This window comes from Chionomys nivalis, chromosome 12 (genome assembly GCF_950005125.1).
Source record: "Chionomys nivalis chromosome 12, mChiNiv1.1, whole genome shotgun sequence".
Lineage (NCBI taxonomy): Eukaryota > Metazoa > Chordata > Mammalia > Rodentia > Cricetidae > Chionomys > Chionomys nivalis.
In genome coordinates, this window is record NC_080097.1 from 48,745,275 (window position 1) to 48,764,211 (window position 18,937).

The 18,937-nt window shown below is 43.8% G+C and overlaps 1 protein-coding gene across 5 annotated transcripts in view; it reads left to right on the plus strand.

The window, feature by feature from the left end:
• Positions 1–18,937, plus strand: part of Msra (methionine sulfoxide reductase A) — a 321,992-nt gene that overhangs the window by 12,245 nt on the left and 290,810 nt on the right. The window contains exon 1 of one of the 5 annotated variants that reach the window (XM_057786125.1): positions 10,255–10,275. The exons of 1 other annotated variant lie outside the window; for it this stretch is intronic. In XM_057786125.1, coding sequence (XP_057642108.1) covers positions 10,263–10,275 — 13 coding nt within the window. In that variant the 5' untranslated portion in view covers positions 10,255–10,262. Of the gene's footprint in view, positions 1–10,254; positions 10,276–10,782; positions 11,345–11,464; positions 11,538–18,937 lie in introns of those variants that run through there. 3 more of the 5 variants (XM_057786127.1, XM_057786129.1, XM_057786126.1) reach the window with 3 other exon arrangements.

Sequence of the window (18,937 nt, forward strand, 5' to 3'; positions counted from 1 at the left end):
ATTGTTAAATAGTATTTATTTTATCTTGTCTACCCACCCACATCACCTCCTCTCATCCCACCTAAGGGAATGTTAGTTCCTTTAGCTTTGCCTGAAGATTGGGAAGTCAGGGAGTGAGCGAAGATGCTTCAGTCACGGGGATATGGACCATTGCAGTTCCTTCTTATTGGATGCTAATTGGCAGAGATACTACATCTGGCACCTGCACGCACATGCCGTTGCAGCTTGCTGGTCTGTTCTCCACACCTGCCGCCCTCTCCTCACCTGGGCTTTCACTCCAGTCTCTTCCTTCAGTGAGCCCAGTCGGAGTCGCCTTTTATTTTCTTCACTGCCCATTTTCCCTACAGCCCTGTCGTTTGAGATGGTCTCTTTTGTTATCTCTCCTCTTGCACATATAGACGTGCATCTTTAGTCTTCTGCATCTCGTGAGACCCCATTTGTTTGAGCTCTCGCACCTCCTTGTCACATTACACAGTACCTACTAGTTAAATGAAAGCAAAAGCAACTGCACCTCCACTCTATGATGTTGTGCTTGGAAATTGTTTATTCGATAAATCCTTTTTTTGTGTGCACAGGTCAATAGATATCAGTACAATGAGTCACCACAAACAGGGGCCTCTGTTCCCAGCTTCCCAGGACGCGCAAGTCTTCTGATTTTAGATGTTTGACTCTAACTGCTTGTGTGTGTTCAATGGTTGGATTTCCAAACTGTTATTTATAAGAGCTCTGAGCTCTTGCCCTCTGTGTTACTATTTGTGTTTACTATTTGGGGAAGGGATGTCTTTCTGCAAATATGGAGACATAGTGGTGGGCGCAGGAAATTGTCCCCAGGAAGACTGCAGAAAGCATCTTTTAAAAGATCTGCAGTTATCCGCAGTCTTCCCAAGGTTGTGTTAACATAAAATAGACATTGTTTATGATTGAGAATCAAGAAATGATTTTATGATTTAACAAGTTCTGCACAGAACCTTTGCAGGCTTATCAGCACCTGAGTAACTGTCACGGAGACCACACGGCAAGATGAGCCCCTGGATTTATTGTGTTCGCTGGCTCCTTGAGTGCTGTTCATAGGCTTCTCCCCAGGGCACCACTTTCCTCCCTTGATGCAACTCATTTCCGCTGCAGATGCAGCCCGTGATGCTGGGAAGCAGTGCCTGCTTGTTACTGCTCTGCAGGGTTTGTTATGACCACATGTCATGGTTGGTCCATATAGACGGTGGAGCTCAGAAGTGTACTCCCTTTGTAGTATGTGTGCATGGGTACATGTGTGCAGGTGTGTATACATATGTGCACATGTATTTGGATGCCAGAAGATGACCTCTAGTGCCATTGCTTTTTGTTTGAGACAGGGTCTCTTACTGTTCTGGGGATTGCCAAGCAGACTAGACTAGCTGGCCATCCAGCCCAGGGATCTAGCCATCTCTAGTCTCCATCTCTCTTGCGCTGGGATTATGGTTATAAGCATGTCATCATGGTTGGCCTTTATAAAAAAATGTGGGTTTGGGGGATTGAACTCAGGTCCTCATGTTTGTGAGACAAGCACTCTACTGACCAGACTCTCTCCCCAGTCCCGGAAGTGGGTTTTCCAGTGAGAGGCTGTTGGTTTAGTGGACAAACAGGCACTTGGCCTTTGGACAGTATCTGAACCATTCTTCAGCACCTCATTAACTTGGTGACCTTGGATGAATGGGGATGGTGGCAACAGCTTCCTGTGGGTGTTTCTGGAGATGAGTTAGGACGGAGCTCCCCACAGGGCCTGGCTCCTCTCAGATGTGCCAATTCACCTAAGGACTGTTGGAGGACAGCTCACCACCAGGCTGCTGCCTGGTTCTGTGAAGGCAACTGCTGTCTGCTTCTCACTGCCCTCCCCGCCTCACTGAGGGAGATGCATTGCACCTAGAGAGGTTGCCAAGCCAGTGTCCTAGTGACCTTGACCCAGCGTGAGTGAAGGTGTGTGTTTCCTTACAGTTCCCTCCTTCCTGGCTATTATTTCAATTCCAGGGAGGCTTTGGAGATAAAAACGAAAGTCGGGTTTCTCCCTAAAAATTTAAGAAACCACTCCTCAGCCCCCTCCCCTCCCCCATCCCTCGCTGCCTTTCTCTACCTGAATGTCAGAAGGGCCATATTTTGGAGATTTTTAAAGACACCAAAGATTGCAGACTTTTATCTTAGTAAACACAGCAACAGCCTAGACTTGCAGAGTTACTTTGTATTCAGGAAAGTGGGAAACTCAGGTGTCTTTGGATTCCCTGCTGATGTCCCAGTGTGCAGACATCGCCTGAGGGCTGTTACATGGCAGTGCTGTTGGGGGCCACATGACATATTTCCTTGTAGTTTTGAAAATCTCATGGGTATTTTAAGTTTAATCCATCTGATTTTGATCCAAATATAATTTACTCACAATAACAGGGAAACATTTGATACCAGAGAAGCCTGCTGGCATTCTTGAAGCGTCTCTCTGGGGAAATAAGAAATCACATTTCTTCAAGAAAGAATCACAAACCTGCAAAGTCTACTTTCTGCTTATTTAACAAAGCCTGAGTTAAATATCAAATCGAGCGGTTCCAGGTCAGTTATTTATTTATTTTTCAGTGGTTCATTTTTAACCATGCAAAGGATCTTTCCTTTGAGACTTTTTTCTTCCAGCCCCTCTTATTCTGACAGTTCTTTCTGCTGTATTCCAACCCCACCCCTCCCCTACCACTCTGGTCCCAAGCAATCATTTCAGACGAGTTGAGGCAATAGAACAATTTTGATGTCTGTGGATTAACAATGTCTATATTTAAGATGCTTCATATTGTCAGCAGTTTGGACATAGCAGTGCAATGTATTGCCTAATTTTAGTTTGAAAGTACATTTTCTGAGAATTAGATGCTAGTCTTGCCTAAGTGTTTAGAAATTAACAAGTGGGGACTTAGGGCAAGGTACAGCCAGACTTCGGACTCTTGGAAGGCATGAAACCCATGGACTGTGTAAGGATGGCCCAAGCATCTTGGGTGGCCATCTGGGAACTAGGAGTAGGGAGGGCCCTGTTGTTCTGAGGTGCTGTTCCTGAGCACCCCAGTTCCTTTTGGGGCTTCTGATGTCTCGGTGCTGCTTTCTCCTAGAATTCCGAGGATGATTCCCAACTCTTCCTACCACAGAGGAGTCTTTGCATGACTGACCTGACCTTGTTCTTAAGTTGTTATGCCAGAAGCTTGTGTGGGGAACTCACTCTTGCCCCACAATCTCTGCTGCCCTCTACTGCCTAAGCAAATGGCTGTAACAAGCCCTGCAGACCCAGCTGGGATCTGGTACCTGGATCCTTGCCTTACTCTTTGGGTCCACTCTTCCTTTAGTTCAGGAAACAAATCACAGGCAGACACTCTTCCCAAGGTGACATCCCACAGGAGGTAGAATACACAGCCTGGAGGCGGACTGCCTGTCATCAGACCCAGCTTGTCTGCCCTGCTGCCCTGGCAAATTGTAGAATGTCGAGCAGGTTGGTCAGGGTTGCCTGATCTGAAAAATGGGGTTAGTAGTATTTTTTTGAGACCTGGGGTGACAGCTTTTTGGAAAAGTATTTGCCTCAGAAGTGTGAGGACCCAAGCTCAGCGTCCCCAGAGCCCACATAAGAAGCTCGCTGGGTGTGCTGCTGACATTTCTGGCAGTGCTGAGGGGGCGGTGGAGACAGGAAGCACTCACTGCCAGCTAGCCTAGCTCACCTGGGAAGCTCCAAGCCATGAGAGAGCCCATTTCAAATAAAGATGGCTTGAGGAAATGTTATGGGATATCCTTGAGAGAAGACCACTCAGACATGGCTTTAAGCCAATAGAAAGTCTTTATTAGCTGGCAGGCCGTCACACTGGGTATTCAGGATCCCAGGGTAGCCCTAAGCCTTTCTCAGGAAGAGCTTTTAAGTGCAAAACCACATCCTAAGTTGATATGCCTCAGTTAACAAGAACAGTTAGCTAGACAGAGCTACAGAAGCCACAAAGCAAAGGTAATACATTTAGAGACGTTTTCAGAACTATGGGTTTGGTGGATTAGGTCTTTTGTTATTTTGGCAGATTGTGCTATGTGCTGCTGAGTTTTATGGACTAAATGGTACTTCCAACATGGAGTTAGTTGTGCTAAGGTCTGGAGCTCTGTTACAGAATGACACCTTAAGGCTGTGTTCTGACTTCCTTGTGCATGTATACACACATGTATGCATGTACCCCCTCACCCTAATCTCCCCACACAAACTTGCAAACATAGGTATGTACACACACATCTAGTTCAGATACACACACATACTCCCAGCATATGCACACCCAGCATACACACACACCAAGCATACACACCCAGCACACACACATACACACCCAACACTCATAGCACACATGCCCCTGGCATACTCCTCAGTGCATACATACACACACATCCAGCACACCAAGCACACAACACACACACACACACGAATGCATATACACACCCAGCACACATACCCCTGACACACTCCCCAGCGCGCATGTGCACAAACTCACACACATACACACACACACACACACACACACACACACTTCCAGGGCACAAATAATATGTTTGTGAGTTGGAAGTGTTCTCAGGAAGATGGAAGTGCTGAATGAGGGCACTGGAGTAGAGCAGGGTACATGGTTGACGCTAGGCAAATTTCAATTCTTGTTGGATCTGTTGCCTGTTTTTAGAGTTTGCTAAGGACTGGCCTCTCTCACAGTGTGAGAGACACAGTATGGTACTGATATCTAGAGGGTGAAGTATCAAATGTCACTAACACAGAGAGGAAAGCACCCCTTCCCAATCTTCTTCACCCTTCTGACTCCATCAGGGTGAAGGAATCTGCCCAGTGCTGGGCTGTTTAACCTTCTCTCCCAGGCTTGCTCACAGACAGGCCTTGAATTTACAGATAGCTTTCCACTTGGAGAATTTGATGACATCTTTGTTTGTTAATGAATTTTCTATTTCTGGCAAATGATGTTATATGTTTAATATGACCATCTCTTTGAAATTTACCTATGGTACAAAGAAGAAACGGAAAGAATTTTCTGTAAGCCATTGTGATTGCTATTCTTGGTTGTCAAGAATATCTGGAATTAACTATAAATAAACCCAAGTCACTGGGCATACCTGTGAGGGATTTTTTAGTTAATAGGATCATTTGAGATAGGAAAATGTACCTTAAATTCATATCAGTTGAGATTGGAAGATTCACCTTAAATCTGGATCATTTGAGGTGGGAAGACCCACCCTAAATCTAGACCACACCTTCTAGTGCCAACCTATATAAAAGATAAGGAAGAAAGACACTTCCTTCTTTCCGTGCTCACCCTCATTCTGCTGGCATTCCTTCATTGGCATTAGAGCCAACGTCTTTGGGATCCTGACATATACTGAAAACCAGCTGAGACATCTGGCTAATGAATTCTGGGGCTTTTCTGTCTGACAACTGGAATCCAAAGTTGCTAATGAATTCCGGGGCTTTTCTGTCTGAAAACTGGAATCCAAAGGCTTCACAGCCATCAGTAAGTCATGTGCAAATGGGAAGGGAAGTGACATATTTATGAGTGTGCACAGTCCTGCTGCTTAGTGTCCCACACTGCACAGAGGACAGAGTCCTGACTATGTGGGAGGCTGGGATGAAAAACAGTGGAAGCAGATAATTTGAGGGTACAGAGGTAAGTGAGTTGTGGGTCAGGACTGAAGGAAGCTCTAGTAGCTGCCAGGATGCTGTGTGTGGAGAATGAGGTTTTCTGGGAAGAGAGGACATAGTGCCTGAGAGATGTTGGCTGTCAACACTCTGACTTCCTTAGTGCCTGGTAGCCAGGATTCGTGTTCTCCAAGGAGATCAGCCCCTGAGAGTGGGCAGAGAAGCCCTATGTGGGTGGAGCTGGAAATGCTGGAGTCAGCTGGGACCAAACTAAGAGGCTGAAGCAGCACTAGGAGCTAGAGCTGCTGGGTGGATCTGGGAGTAGATTCCAGAGGGCCTTGGAGTTTGACAAGCCCTTTGTGTAGCAGGCCAAAAGGGCCACCATGGCTATTTCAAGTGACCAGTCAGAGCACTTGTAGGTATTAAAGAGGGATGATATGTTTTTAAAACAACAAGATAGCAGGCGCACCCAAAACTTACCATGTTCTCTTGTTCAGCCTGTGACTTTCAGCTCACCTCGCTGCTTGTGTAGCTCCAACTTCAAACTGATTTACAGCCACTCACTCATCCTTCGTTCTGTTCCAGACCCTGGCAACCATGAAAAACCTCGTGTCTACAGATCTGTCCACTGTGGATTTTTCATGTAAACAGAGCTATATAATATGTGCACCTTCATCCCTGGCTTCTTTGGCTCCACCTCACTTCCATGTTTCATCCATCTTGTAGAGTGTATCAGGGCCTCATCCTTTTCATTGCTGAGTAATATTCCACCATGCGTTTATATCAAACTTGGCTAGCTTAGAGCTTCCTGAGTTGTCCTTATTCTGACTGATGTGAATGATGCTACTCCAAACATCTGTGCACAAGCTGTGCTGATGAGCTTTAAAGTTCTCTTGAAGCATTATCCAGGAGTGGATCAGCTGCATCAAAAAAACCTTTCTGTTTAATTTGTTTAATTTTTAAAGATTTTTTTAAAACTCTGTGTGTGTGTGCACGTGTGCACACGTGTGCGTGAGTGCAGTGCCCAAGGAGGCCAGAAGAGGTAGCTGAGCCCTCAGAGCTGGAGTTAGAGGTAGTTGTGAGCCAACAAAGTGGATTCAGTGGGAATAGAGTTCAGATTCTCTGCAAGAGTGGTGAGTTCTCTCAGGGGCCAAGCCATCTCTCCAGCCCCTTACTGTGGGGGAATCTTAAGACTGAAAAAAAAACAAAATGAAACACAAACTAAATTTTGAGTAACTGACCTTTATCAGAGGCGTGGTTTGCAAACGCTTTCCTGTTCTGTAGGTTATTTCACTTCTATTACAGAAAAAAAATAATAATTTTCTTCCTTTCTCCCCTCCCTCTTTCCTCTTCCTCTGCCCCCTCCTTCTATCCTTCCCGCTTCCCCCTCTTTCTCTTTTTCTCTTTCTCCAGCCAGTTGACTGTATGCTTTTTTCTTTTTGAACTCACAAAGCCTGTTTTGTAAATGCTTTCCTGTGCCCACAGAGGTGATCATGTGGTGTCTTTTCTTTATTTTGCCGGTGCGATGTGTTGTGTTGCCTGCTTCTTGGTGTTAAACCGGCCTTGTGTTCCCAGGTACAAAGCACTTGCTCAAAGACTGGCAATCTTTTGACTACATTGCTGGATTCAGCTAGGATCTCACTAGTATTTAGTTCAGAAAATTCTCACTTATATTTAAAAAAGATGTTGGTCTGTGGTGTTATTTTTAATTTTATTATTTTTTTTGAAATTGGCATAAAAGTATAATTATGGAGGACAAGATGAGTTTTGAAATATGCATACTCTGTACAGGGGCCTAGCCAGGCTAATCAGCACACACATCACCTCCCTTGCTTATTCTGTGTGTGGTGGCAATGCTGTGGGGCTACCCTAGGCTCCCTGAAAGCACAGTGTGTTGTTCAGAACTACAGCTGTGGTGTGGAGCAGGCGGGCTCTTCAACTCCTCTGCTGATTGGATTGAACGGTCATGCCCTTTGACAATCTTCCTTAATCCCTCTCTACTATCTCTGCCCCAGGAACCAGCGTTGTACTCTTGGCTTCAGTGTCCATTAATGGGGCCCACGATGAAGTGAGTGGCAGGTGTCCATCATTTTGTGCCTATTTTATTTCACTGGGTACCTTCCAGGTTCATCCACTCTGTTTTAGTTAACAAGACATTCTAACTTTTAAAGAATTAGTAGTCTTCCGACTTGAGTATATGTCTTATTTTCTTTACCTATTGTTGATGGGCCCCCTTGACTATTGTGGATACTGCTATAATTAGCACACAAATACAACCATCTCTTCAACATGGTGCTACTAGATATTTATACCGTTGCTGGTTCATTGGTTGGTCTGTTTTTAATTTTTTTTAAAGTTGTGTAGCTCAGAATATCCTCAACATCCCAATCCTCCTACCTCACCTCCCATGTGCTGGGGATGACAGACTTGTGCCTGTGCACCTGCTTTTGATTATTGGCGAACCTGAAACGCTGGTTTTGTATTTGTTTTGTGTCCCCTAGCATTCCCATGCTGATCACACACTCATCTACTCCTGGGGTGGCTCCTCTCTTAGACACTGACCATGTGGCCAGTATCAGGTGGAGGTCGGTCCCATCCTCATGTCTGTCTGAGTGTTTTGATTTCTGTTCTTTTCCTTTGCTTCTCCCCTAGGCTTTGTCATTTCTTCTTTAGTTGTTATTATAGCTTGAATGTCCCCATAAACACATTTTGGAACATAATTCTCATTGTGAAGTATGAAAGTGGGGACATAACTCTGGGATGTGGAAGTGGAGCTTTGGTGGTGACAAGGTTAGACAAAGCCTTCAAGCAAAAAGAAGCTTCTCTGATGAGGGGTGGGAGCCACACTAATCTATGAGTATACAGATAAAGTATTTACTCAGAAGGCAGTTTGATACTATGAAGCAAAATAATAATAATAATAATAATAATAATAATAATAATAATAATAATAATAGCTTCTTTCCTAGGGCCTAAGGCATCCCTAGTCATGGGTTCTTGGTCCAGATTACAATTCCAGACATGAGTTCCCTTTTGTTGAGTGGGACTCAATAAGAAAGTAATTGGTTGTTCCCAAAGCATTCATGCCACGATTGCAGTGGTGTGCGTAACTTATCATGCTGGCGGTTATTATAGTTCACAGGGTTCACAGCTGGCAAGACTGTTGATGGCTTTTCTTCCTCCCACAGTCTGTCCAGCTAGCAAAGAGGAAGCTTCTATGTCAGTACCAGCATGATTTCTCTGTCACGTGGCCTGTGTCTTCAGCAATAGTCTATTGGCAAATTCTTATGGACAACCAATGGTTGAACCACTTCTTTCTAGTCTCTGTGTTTTTTGAGGAATCCTGTTGTTTATTTATTTAGGTTCCCTTGTGCCTTAATGAGTCCTTTCTCTTGCTGCTTTTAAGATTCTCATTGACTTTGGCAGCAACAGTTTGTGAATTTAAAATCGCTGAGGTCCTAGCCTTGTTTCATTATTCCTGTTTGAAAGAATAGCTAACATGTTGCCTGGCTTCTTTAGTGTTTTAATTTAGCCCTCATGGTGTTTCTGTAGGATCCCCTCGATCTGTCAGCTTTGTGACTTAGCAGTGTGTGTGTGCACAGTTTTATAGGACTTCAGAGTGACGCTTGTGTGCTCTCTTCTCATGACTTGTCCCCTTAGCAGATTTGCTGAACACTGTGTCTGGAGGGGTTTGGAAGACTTTCACTTTTCCTAGGCAAGTGACACATAACCTTGTCTGTGATGATGCCACATCCAGTTGGTGACCTGAATATGAAAAGATATTTTAGGAGTCCAGAGAGTGAGTCACTTATGACTTTCTGACCCTTCTTAGTAGATGAGAAAATTAGACTTGAGCAGATTAAGCAAGTTTGTGACCTTGAGGTTATCCAAATGAGAAAGCAACAGACCCAAGGATGAGAACTCAGACTTCTTGACTTTCTTTGAAAGCCTGGTCATTCCAGAGCTTAGGTGTACTAAGTCTCAATTATTGATGCTGCCAACCAATCAAGCAAGATATTTTCTTTAACCAGGTAAAAGAGTGAAGTTCTACCTGGCTATTTTGTTTCCAAAAGTGCACACTGCTACAGATTAAAATAAGATATATATGCTTATTCAGTTACCATTACCACAAATTTAGAAAACAAGTAATGGCTAGGACTCAGATGTTATTATGTGGTCATTTATGTGTACATATGTATTACTAGTCATGCTAATGTTTTATCTTCCTCTTTCCTTGATATTTCTGTTTTGAAAGGATTTATTATTTTTTCCTCCCTAAAGCAGAATTTTGGTAAATATAGTTTACATACAGTTTCCTTAAAAATAAGAGTAAACGATCAATCAGAGCCATGTTTATTCACCAGAGGATGAGGCGTGACAGTTTAAATTTTAATCTCCATGCCTCCTTTTCTACTCTCCCATGATTCCTTGCAGCAGGGCAAGGGGAAGCAAATGTATAAAGAGAGCGCTCCTAAAGTCCCATTCATCTCCCCTCGTAGGGGAGCTCAGCTTGTTTGCAGGTTGAGCACATGTCACATATGGACATTTCTAGAGAACAGATTTCCCCATCTCCAAGCAGCGAGCACGTTATCTCACTGCGGGGAACATGCTAGTGATGCCTGGGAAAGGTAGGGCACCAGGAAATCTGTAAGGTGATTTGGCAGCAGCCGGTGCTGTCATGCCAGGATCTGGGTACTGCCCCACAGCTTCCTGTTTTCAGATGTATTAATTGATCCGCAAAGGACATCCTTTGGAGACAAGAATTCAGACAGACTGGCATAGCCTGGACCTCCGCCAAGACTGCTCGGAAGGTTGCCATACTGGGAGGGAAGGAGTGAGGAAGAGAGAGGGACAGGACAGAGAGAGAGAGAGAGAGAGAGAGAGAGAGAGAGAGAGAGAGAGAGAGAGAGAGAGAGAGAGAGAGAGAGAGAAGAGGGGAGGGAGGGAGAGAGAGGCAGAGGGAGAGCTGAGGAAATTTTGAAAAGGCAAGACTTGGCAGAGCTCGGTTGCATCAGTCTCTTTTGTCTGTTTCTCGGCTTGAGCTTCAGAAAGGAAAACGTCCCGGGATACAGGAAAACTCACAACTTTTTGGTTTTCAAACTTAGAAAGCTTTTGAAGTCTCTTGGGCTGTTTGAGAGTGTTGGCTCTTACTATGACATTTAGTCACCAGCATTCAGGAAAAAAAATAGCCTGTTTCAAAAAAGGCATCCTCCCCAGTGTCCATGCATTTGGGAAATAATGTATTTTATTTTATTTTGTTTTTTTGCATGTATGATCATGACCGTGAGAAAGAGAATTACTGTAGAAGATGGCAAACAGAATGTCTTATTAGAGAGAATTGTAGTTTTTTACAGAATAAACTTTGCTCATCAATACAAACCTGCTTTCAAATCCAATCAGACATCCTCGGAGTTATGTTTGGAGCAGCAGCTTCTAGATTTAAATACTTTCATTTTACTTAATATCCTCCCATTTCTAGATACTGGGTTTTCAAGGAGTCTTTCTAAGATTTTTATGGCAACCTGGCCAGGGAGTCTGAGTCCAAGTCGTTTCATCCATGTGTTTGAGAAACGATGCCTTAAAGCCACAGCTTTGATTTCTGCAGCTTCATGCCATCCTAAACTACACCCCAGCAATCAGGGACAATGCTGAAGACACCCGACTTCGCTTGAAGGGCAAACAGGAACTGTGAGCTTGGTCATTATTATTATTATTTTTTTTGTGTGTGTGTGTGTGTCTGTTGCGTGCATGCGCGCACGTGTGTGTGTGTGTTTGTGTGTGTCTTGCTTGAACCATTTTTGGGAGGTGGGTGGGGAGGTGGGTGGGTAGGTGTCTGTGCAGGGATGTTTGTGGTCGGTGAATTCGCGTTGTGAGGAGGAAATGAGCAAAGGTAATTTTTATGATGTTGGCAGAAATGGCTGGAGTGGTAGAGAATAGCAGTGTAAACCTTTTGGGGAAGAAGCTGTGTGCTGTATGTGAAATAGCTGGAGGGAAAAATGTCAAGTTCTGAGTTGACTAAGGTTTTATTCAACAATTCAGTATCTTGAATCTCTCAATTTTTTTTTAATGGATAAAGTTGATCGATCTTCTTTTTTTAAATTTTACCCAGTGTTTTACTTAGATTATATATATACTTTTCTATCTAATTTCTTACTAATAAATAACTTGCTGTGAGGCCTGGTTATGATGCATTGTATGAGAGTTTTGCTTTTAAACATCAGCCTTATAATAGGGGAGGCTCACAGACAGACAGATAGGCTTTTTGTGGGTCACCTCATTGTCAGAGGTATTCCAGAGTGGGAGCTGTGGGTTTAGATGATGAGCCCCTGCAATCCTCATTTTCTTTTTATCTTGTGGACCGAGAGGATACCGGGAATTCATATATTCTATATCCATGCGAGTGTCGATCATTTGGGGCAGGCTGAAAGATGTTCTGAGACCCATGCTTTTGTTTTGAGTTCGTAACCATCGATTTGTGATCCTTAGACAAAAACAAATTGTTCATTCTTTCCTGTCGATGCACGCCTTCAACGAACAATTGTCGGGGATGGTTTTTATAAAATTATAGAGACACCCCAGCCATCCTGGAAATGGCGTTTGGTGCGCAAATGCGATTTTAAGGCGCACGAGCGCAGGTGTGTGAAGTTAAAAGCTGAAGCATTTTCTTCCACCTCTTTAAAAACAAAGTAACCAATGTTGTGATGTTTACTGAAGTGAAGTCGCATAGTGTCTGTGTGGTTTCCCACACGACCACCTTTGTTGTGTGTGCTCTTTCATCCACTCTCCTGCGGATGTCCCTGAAACGGATGCCGAGCCAAGGGCAGCATGATGGGCACTGGAAAGGGGCGCTTGCGTGCCCAGCCGCAGAACGTTCAAGTCCACGCTGAAAACCACGTGAAGTGAAAAGGCAGCGCGGTGGGTCAGCTCAGATTCCCTAACCGTCTTCTTAGCTTCGCAGCCATTAAAAACACCCCTTTGCCACTGTGGATTTGGTTTAAGAGCATTTTCTCCCTTTCAAGTTAAGAGAATTAATATTTGCACGTTTATTTCTTAGCTTCTTTGTCGCGGATTCAGTAAAGCACCAAACTTGAGCCAAACCATTAATGACTAATTGTTTTGACTAGAATAATAGAAGAAAGCATATTAAAAAACAAAGATATTAGAATACACCTTAAATATTAATTTTTTGTTAGTAATAGAACTATATTTTTTATTTTAACTGTGCTTCAGATTTGGTAAATATTAGTCGCTTTATCGAACAGAGTTTCTTACCAATATATTCTCTCTGGCCTACTTGCTATGTATCTTAAAACGAAAAAAGTTCCCTGTTCGCTGTTTGCTGTTACCTGGGAATCAATAACTCTCCCTCAAATAAGTTTTTCATATAGCTCTAGTTAAGAAATTGTATGGATAAAGTTTTCCAAAATGAACAATTCAACTTAATATATGGTTCTTTCCTTTTGATCCTGTAGACAACAAGCACATCAGCGTTTGTTAAGTAGCCCCGTAACATAATAGCACAAATAGCTTAATTCTAACGTGTGTGAAGACTGTGCTCTGATTTTAAGCGAAGCCCTCCTCAGGCACATAGGCATCACACTTGGACTGCATTCTATTTTATTAAGACAGAAATGGGTTAATATTTTGCTGCTCCCCCAGGACTATTCTTGAGTTCCATTTCAGTGTGGGCACCTAAATATCCAAGCACATTGTTCTGGAATCGAATGCAAACCTCTCAGGGGGCTTTCATCCAGTATTTTATAATTATTCATTCATGTATTCAACAAATGTTTACTGAGCACCCACTTATGTATGCTAATATTTTACCGATGGAGTTATTCTGGGTGACTGGGAAGGAAGTCTGTCAGTGAATGGAAGAGAGAACAGACTTCACACCAAGCTCAAAAGGCCTGGACAGAAAAAAAGCAGTGTTGTTATGGGATTTATTTCAATATATTAAAGTATGTTCACTTTTCTCGTGCAATATACACATTCTAGGGCACTGTTCTAAAAATAAAAAGGAGGTTTACTCTAGTCTACCCAGTTTTAAAAGTGTAGCTTTCACCGCTGTTTTGGATGCCACATTTCCATGACGAAAACACTTCAGTGGTTCATGTTGCCTTCTATATGTGTGGGGTGAACACTGCAGGACTTAGATGAGGTCAGGCCCTCTGCTCACATTAGAATCTACCTGTGTTACCACAGGCTCATTGGGTTCTCAGAGACACAGCTTTCACATACAACGGTGGATGTTTAGAACAGTCTTCCTTCATTTGCTTTGTTTTCCGTTGTCTCATAGACGAGGACCAAGAGGCCGGTCTGGTCTGGCTAAGCCATCATGGTCTCTGAAAGTGTGTTTGCAAAGGGGTGGTGTTCTTCAGAGGGAGCAATGAGGTTTCCCTCTGTATTCTGCGGGAGTAGGGGGGCTGGCTTGTTCTATCCCCTGCCTTGAACTCAGTGACTTAACTTTATTCTGTATGTAAGTAAAGTGGAGGTGCAGGCTCTGAAGAGGAGTTTGACACCACGTGTGTTAGGGGTGAGCAAGGAAGTTGTGATAGTGGCCCTGATGTGGCCGATGGGATAATGATGGACAGAGAGGCTCAGTACAGGTGCCTAAGGTTCAACATTCAGAAGGCCTGTTCTAGCCAGACAAATGACACCTGATCAATCCTACTGTAGCTGGGTGTGGGAGGGGACACAGATAACTGATAAATGCTTATCTCCCTAGAGTGGGCCAAAACCTCCTGCTTAATTCCATCTGCAAGGCCATCACAGGGATGGGCATGCCGCCATGACCACTTAGTATATCCCACGGAAGGAATAAGGAGCCTGGTTCTCATCTCATTTTGACCCTCATGCTTGAAAAAAAGAAAATTCAATTTGCTTGTTTTTAATCTTGATTGTGCATCGCTGGTTCTGAATTTAGAGAGGGGTGGAGCTTAGCTCCCCATTCATCCTGATGCAACATGACTGTGTTAGACTCCCCCAAGGTCACCACTGGAGACTATGTAAAATAAAGGCCATGTGGAAAAATGACCCTTCTCCAGCTGGCCACTCTGTGTCCTGCATTCTTCCTGTTTCAAGGGTGCCCACGGCTCAGGTTTGACCCTTTAGTGTCTGGGCACTCCATCTTGAACTGTAGAAGGCTCAGACCCTCTGTATCCATGCTGTCCTTTTCTCCACTCCTGTCAACACCCCTCCTGTCCCTCCTCCTGCTATTCACCTCAAGCTACTGTCTTCCATTTGAAAAGATCAAGCTGCTCTCCAGAAGCGAGTGTGTTCACCTCCTTCACGTGCAGAGAAACTCTTCCTTTGAAGCAGTCTTGCCCATCGTGCACACAGAGAGAAAATGTCCGCAGAGCTGGCCGGAGAGTTTGGCTCTGTCCTTTAGACATGGGCCAAATACCCAGTTTTCCACCTGTGAACAGGCTCCTGGTATCTCCTGCAAAGGCTCTAGGGAGGAGGAATGAGGGAATGCACACAGAGCACTTAGCTAGCTTCGTGTGGGACAAGTTCAAGTACGACAGTAAGCCGTCTCTAGTTATTTTGTGCTGTGTTTCTCTGGAGAGTTCATCAGGGCACCCCCGATGAAACAGCAGGCTGTCCCAGTCAAAGTTCATTTGTCACACCAAGCGATGTCTCGAGCATCCCTCCCACTTCTGTTTGGAGAACTTTCTGGAGTCATGCTTTGGGGTGGGTCTGCTGGTAGCAGCCTTCTGGTTTCTCCTCAGTCTGGCATTTAGACTGTTTGGGTTCCCCTTTTACCTTTGAAGGGCATGCTATCTTTGTGTATGTGTATGCATGTATGTATATAGCATGTTTCATGTTTGTGTAGGTGTATGCATATGTGAGTGTAGGTTTATATGCATATGTGTGTATATGGAGGCTAGAGGTTGATACTGGGTGCCTTCTTCAATTGCGTGGCACCCTAATGTTTGAGACTTGGGCTCTTATTGAACCTGGAGCTCACAGAATAACTAGGTTGACTGGCCAGTGAACTCCAGTCACTGTTACAGCTGCATCACTACCAGGCCTTTTACATGGATACCGGGGACCCGAACCCAGCTCTTCATGTGTGTGCAGCCATCTCCCCAGCCCTCCCTGAAGGATATCTTTGCTAGGTATAGAATCCTAGGCTGATATAGTTTTTTTCTTTCAGCCTTTTGTGTCCCTTTATACTTTGTGGGTTCTGATGGAGATCTGCTGTGTTTGCCCTTGTAAGATAGTACCATTCCTTTCAAAATCTTCCTTCTTTAGTTTTCAAGGAGTTTGATTAAGATGTGTCTTACTCTACATTTGTCTGGTTCATTCTGTTCTAGGCTCATTCATTTTCTTGAATATATAGGTTGCATCTTTTTCTGAAACTGGGAATTTTCAACCATTATTTCTTCAATTACTTCTAGAATATGAATGTCAGAACTTTGGTTATACTCCTATCTTATATGTGTTTAAATTGTGTGAGTGTGTTTTTACGTCTGTCTGTATTTCTGTATGTTTCCATGAGGGCAGGTTCTTACATAGACCAGAGGAATTGGAGCTCTCTGGAGTCACAGGTGGTTGTAAGCCACTCAACATGGGTGCTGGGAACTGAAGTCAGGTCCTTCGCAAGAGCAGTGTGTCTCCTAACCTCTGAGACATCTCCTCAGATCCCTTCCCAATTTCTTGGTTATTTTTTTTTTCTTTTTCTATTGTTTGGATCTTCAGATTCACAGATTCATTTGTTTGCCATTGAACATAGCCAGTGAGCTTGAGCTTGTACTGTGTTTTATTTTCTCCCTCTTTACTGAGGTGTTCTGTCTTTCCCATTTGTTTCCTGCATGTTTGTAATCTTTAACTGTACATTTTATGCTGCCACTTTTCAATGTGTCAGATAGCCTCAACACCAAGTTGCTTGGTCGTTGGCATTCTTTAATTGTGTGTGTGTGTGTGTAGGTCAGAGGACTACTTGTAAGAGTTGGCTTTCCCCTTCCACTCTGTGGGTTATGTGTATGGAACTCGGTTCATCAAGCTTGGTAGCAAGTGCCCTTTACCACAGTGCCATCATGCTAGGCTGGATTTCACATTTTTAACCATCTCTGGTACAAGTGAAGATTTTTCTTGGTTTGGTAGGACTAGTGATTTTTGACTCTATCCTAGACATTTTGGACACTTCATTGTGAACTTTAGCATCTTTTCCAAGTCTTCAACACTGAGCCATGTGGGAAGCGGGCACCGTCTTCTCTCTGTGAGTTAGGGAGAAGTCCATGATCTTCATCAACTCTCATGGACAACCCAGGATGCGAGGGACCTGCTCAGTGCTGGCTGGAGTGAAGCATGGCCACCAGGAGTAGGTGATGCTGTTATTTTATTTGTTTTAAAATATTTTAAATTATTTTATGTTCATTGGTATTTTGTCTGCATGCATGTCTGTGTGAGGATGTTGGAACTAGAGTTATAGACAGTTGTGAGATGCCATGTGGGTGCTGGGAATTGAACCTTGGGTCCTTTGGAAGAGCAGCCAGAGCTCTTACCCACTGAGCCATCTCTGCAGCCTCAATACTGTTATTTTTGTGGTTGCTTTTGAATTTGATGTTGTGGTTGCTTCAGGCAGCATAGTCCTTAAATTTAGTTTATGTGGGTGCAGTGTTATGGTTTTTCTTGTGTGTGTGTGTGTGTTGCTAATTTTTGTAGATTTTCTTTTATATGTATGAATATTTATACTGCATGTATGTATGCACACCATGTGGTTGTCTGGTTCCCATGGAGCTCAGAAGAGGGCATGGGATCTCCTGGAACTAGAGTTACAGATCATGAGCTGCCCTGTGGGTTCTGGGAACTGACTTCAGGGTCCCTGTAAGAGCAACAAGTGCTTTTGACCACTGGGCTTCCTCCCACCTTAGTGCAGTGTGTGTTTGGTGAGCATGTTTGGTGACACAAACCCTCAAAGCAGGAACTGAGTCTGCTCTAATTTCTCACTTCTCTGTGATTAGTCTGTGTGCTGATAGTCATTAGCACACCTAATAAAAGACATCAAAAGATAAAATAACAGTTTCTACTTTATTAACTTTGGAATTTTTCATAGTTCCTTTAACTAGGGAGCATTTTGTGTATGTGTGTTTTGTGTGCATGCAGATGTGTGGGTGTTCATGTTTGTGGATGTGCATACACATGGGGGTTAAGGCCTAAGGTCAATCAATGCTGGATATCTTCCTGTCTGCTTTTTACTTTCTTTACCGAGGAGCATGGCTGCCTGAGCTGGGAGATGTAGCTGGTCTAGCTAGCCAACTGCCCTGAGGATCCTGTACTTTGGTCTGGCAAGCACAGAGATTACAGGGAAGCTGCCACACCTACCTGGCTTTTAAGTGGGTTCTCTGGATACCAACTCCAGCCCACATATGGCGAGTGCCTCATCCACTCAGCCACCTTCCCCAGTCTTTGAAAAATCCTCCCGGGATAGGTTTTTTGTTCCTCTCCTCAGCAACACATCATGAGTTTTGAAGTGATGTTTACAGCTTGTCTATAGAGGCAGCCCCGGGTCTTAGAAAGGCTTGTCTGGAGAGGTGGACCTGACTGAATGTGATGAGTGCGTCACTGATGGAAACCTTTATTTGCGGAATAGGCTCTGCTTTCACGTGGAGATCCAGACCTTACAGATGATGTGTGTGTCTCTGAGGTCATAGGTCTTCAGGTCTCTCTGGGCATCTGTCCCTGGCACTGTCCATAAGGGATCTCAGTAGTGGATCCATTACTAAGTGATCTTGGGGGAAAATTCCTCAAACTCTAATGATCACTGTTTCCTGTCAGTAAAACGGCTGTCTTAATACCTGTATCCAAGGGTTGGCAAGAATACCAAATGGAGTTCCGTGCCTGGAGCTATTTAGCTGATGGGCCCGACACAGGCACGAGTGATAATGATCTAGTTTAGCTCCCCAAGCACATGCTGGTGATGGATAATGGTGCTGTGCCTGATGCTCATGCTTCTTAGCTGCACATGCCAAGAGACTATGTGAGTATCTTTAAAAATGCTTACATGTTTACTCAGGAAAAACTTTCAAGTACAGAGAATAAGGCAGAATGAATACCCAGTTACCCATTATCCCAGATGAACACATGCCTTGCTTATTTTCTTCAGGTATTTTTAATTTTTTTTAAGAAGCTAGATCATTTGAGATGTAAACTAAAGCCTTGAAGTTGGCAACTTTCTGGTATATACTTTGTAGTGTTTGCTAGACACACTGTATACAATGTAACTTTTGTGTTACCCAATTACATCTTACACCAGCTTTAAAATGGTGTGGAACTGTTGCTATC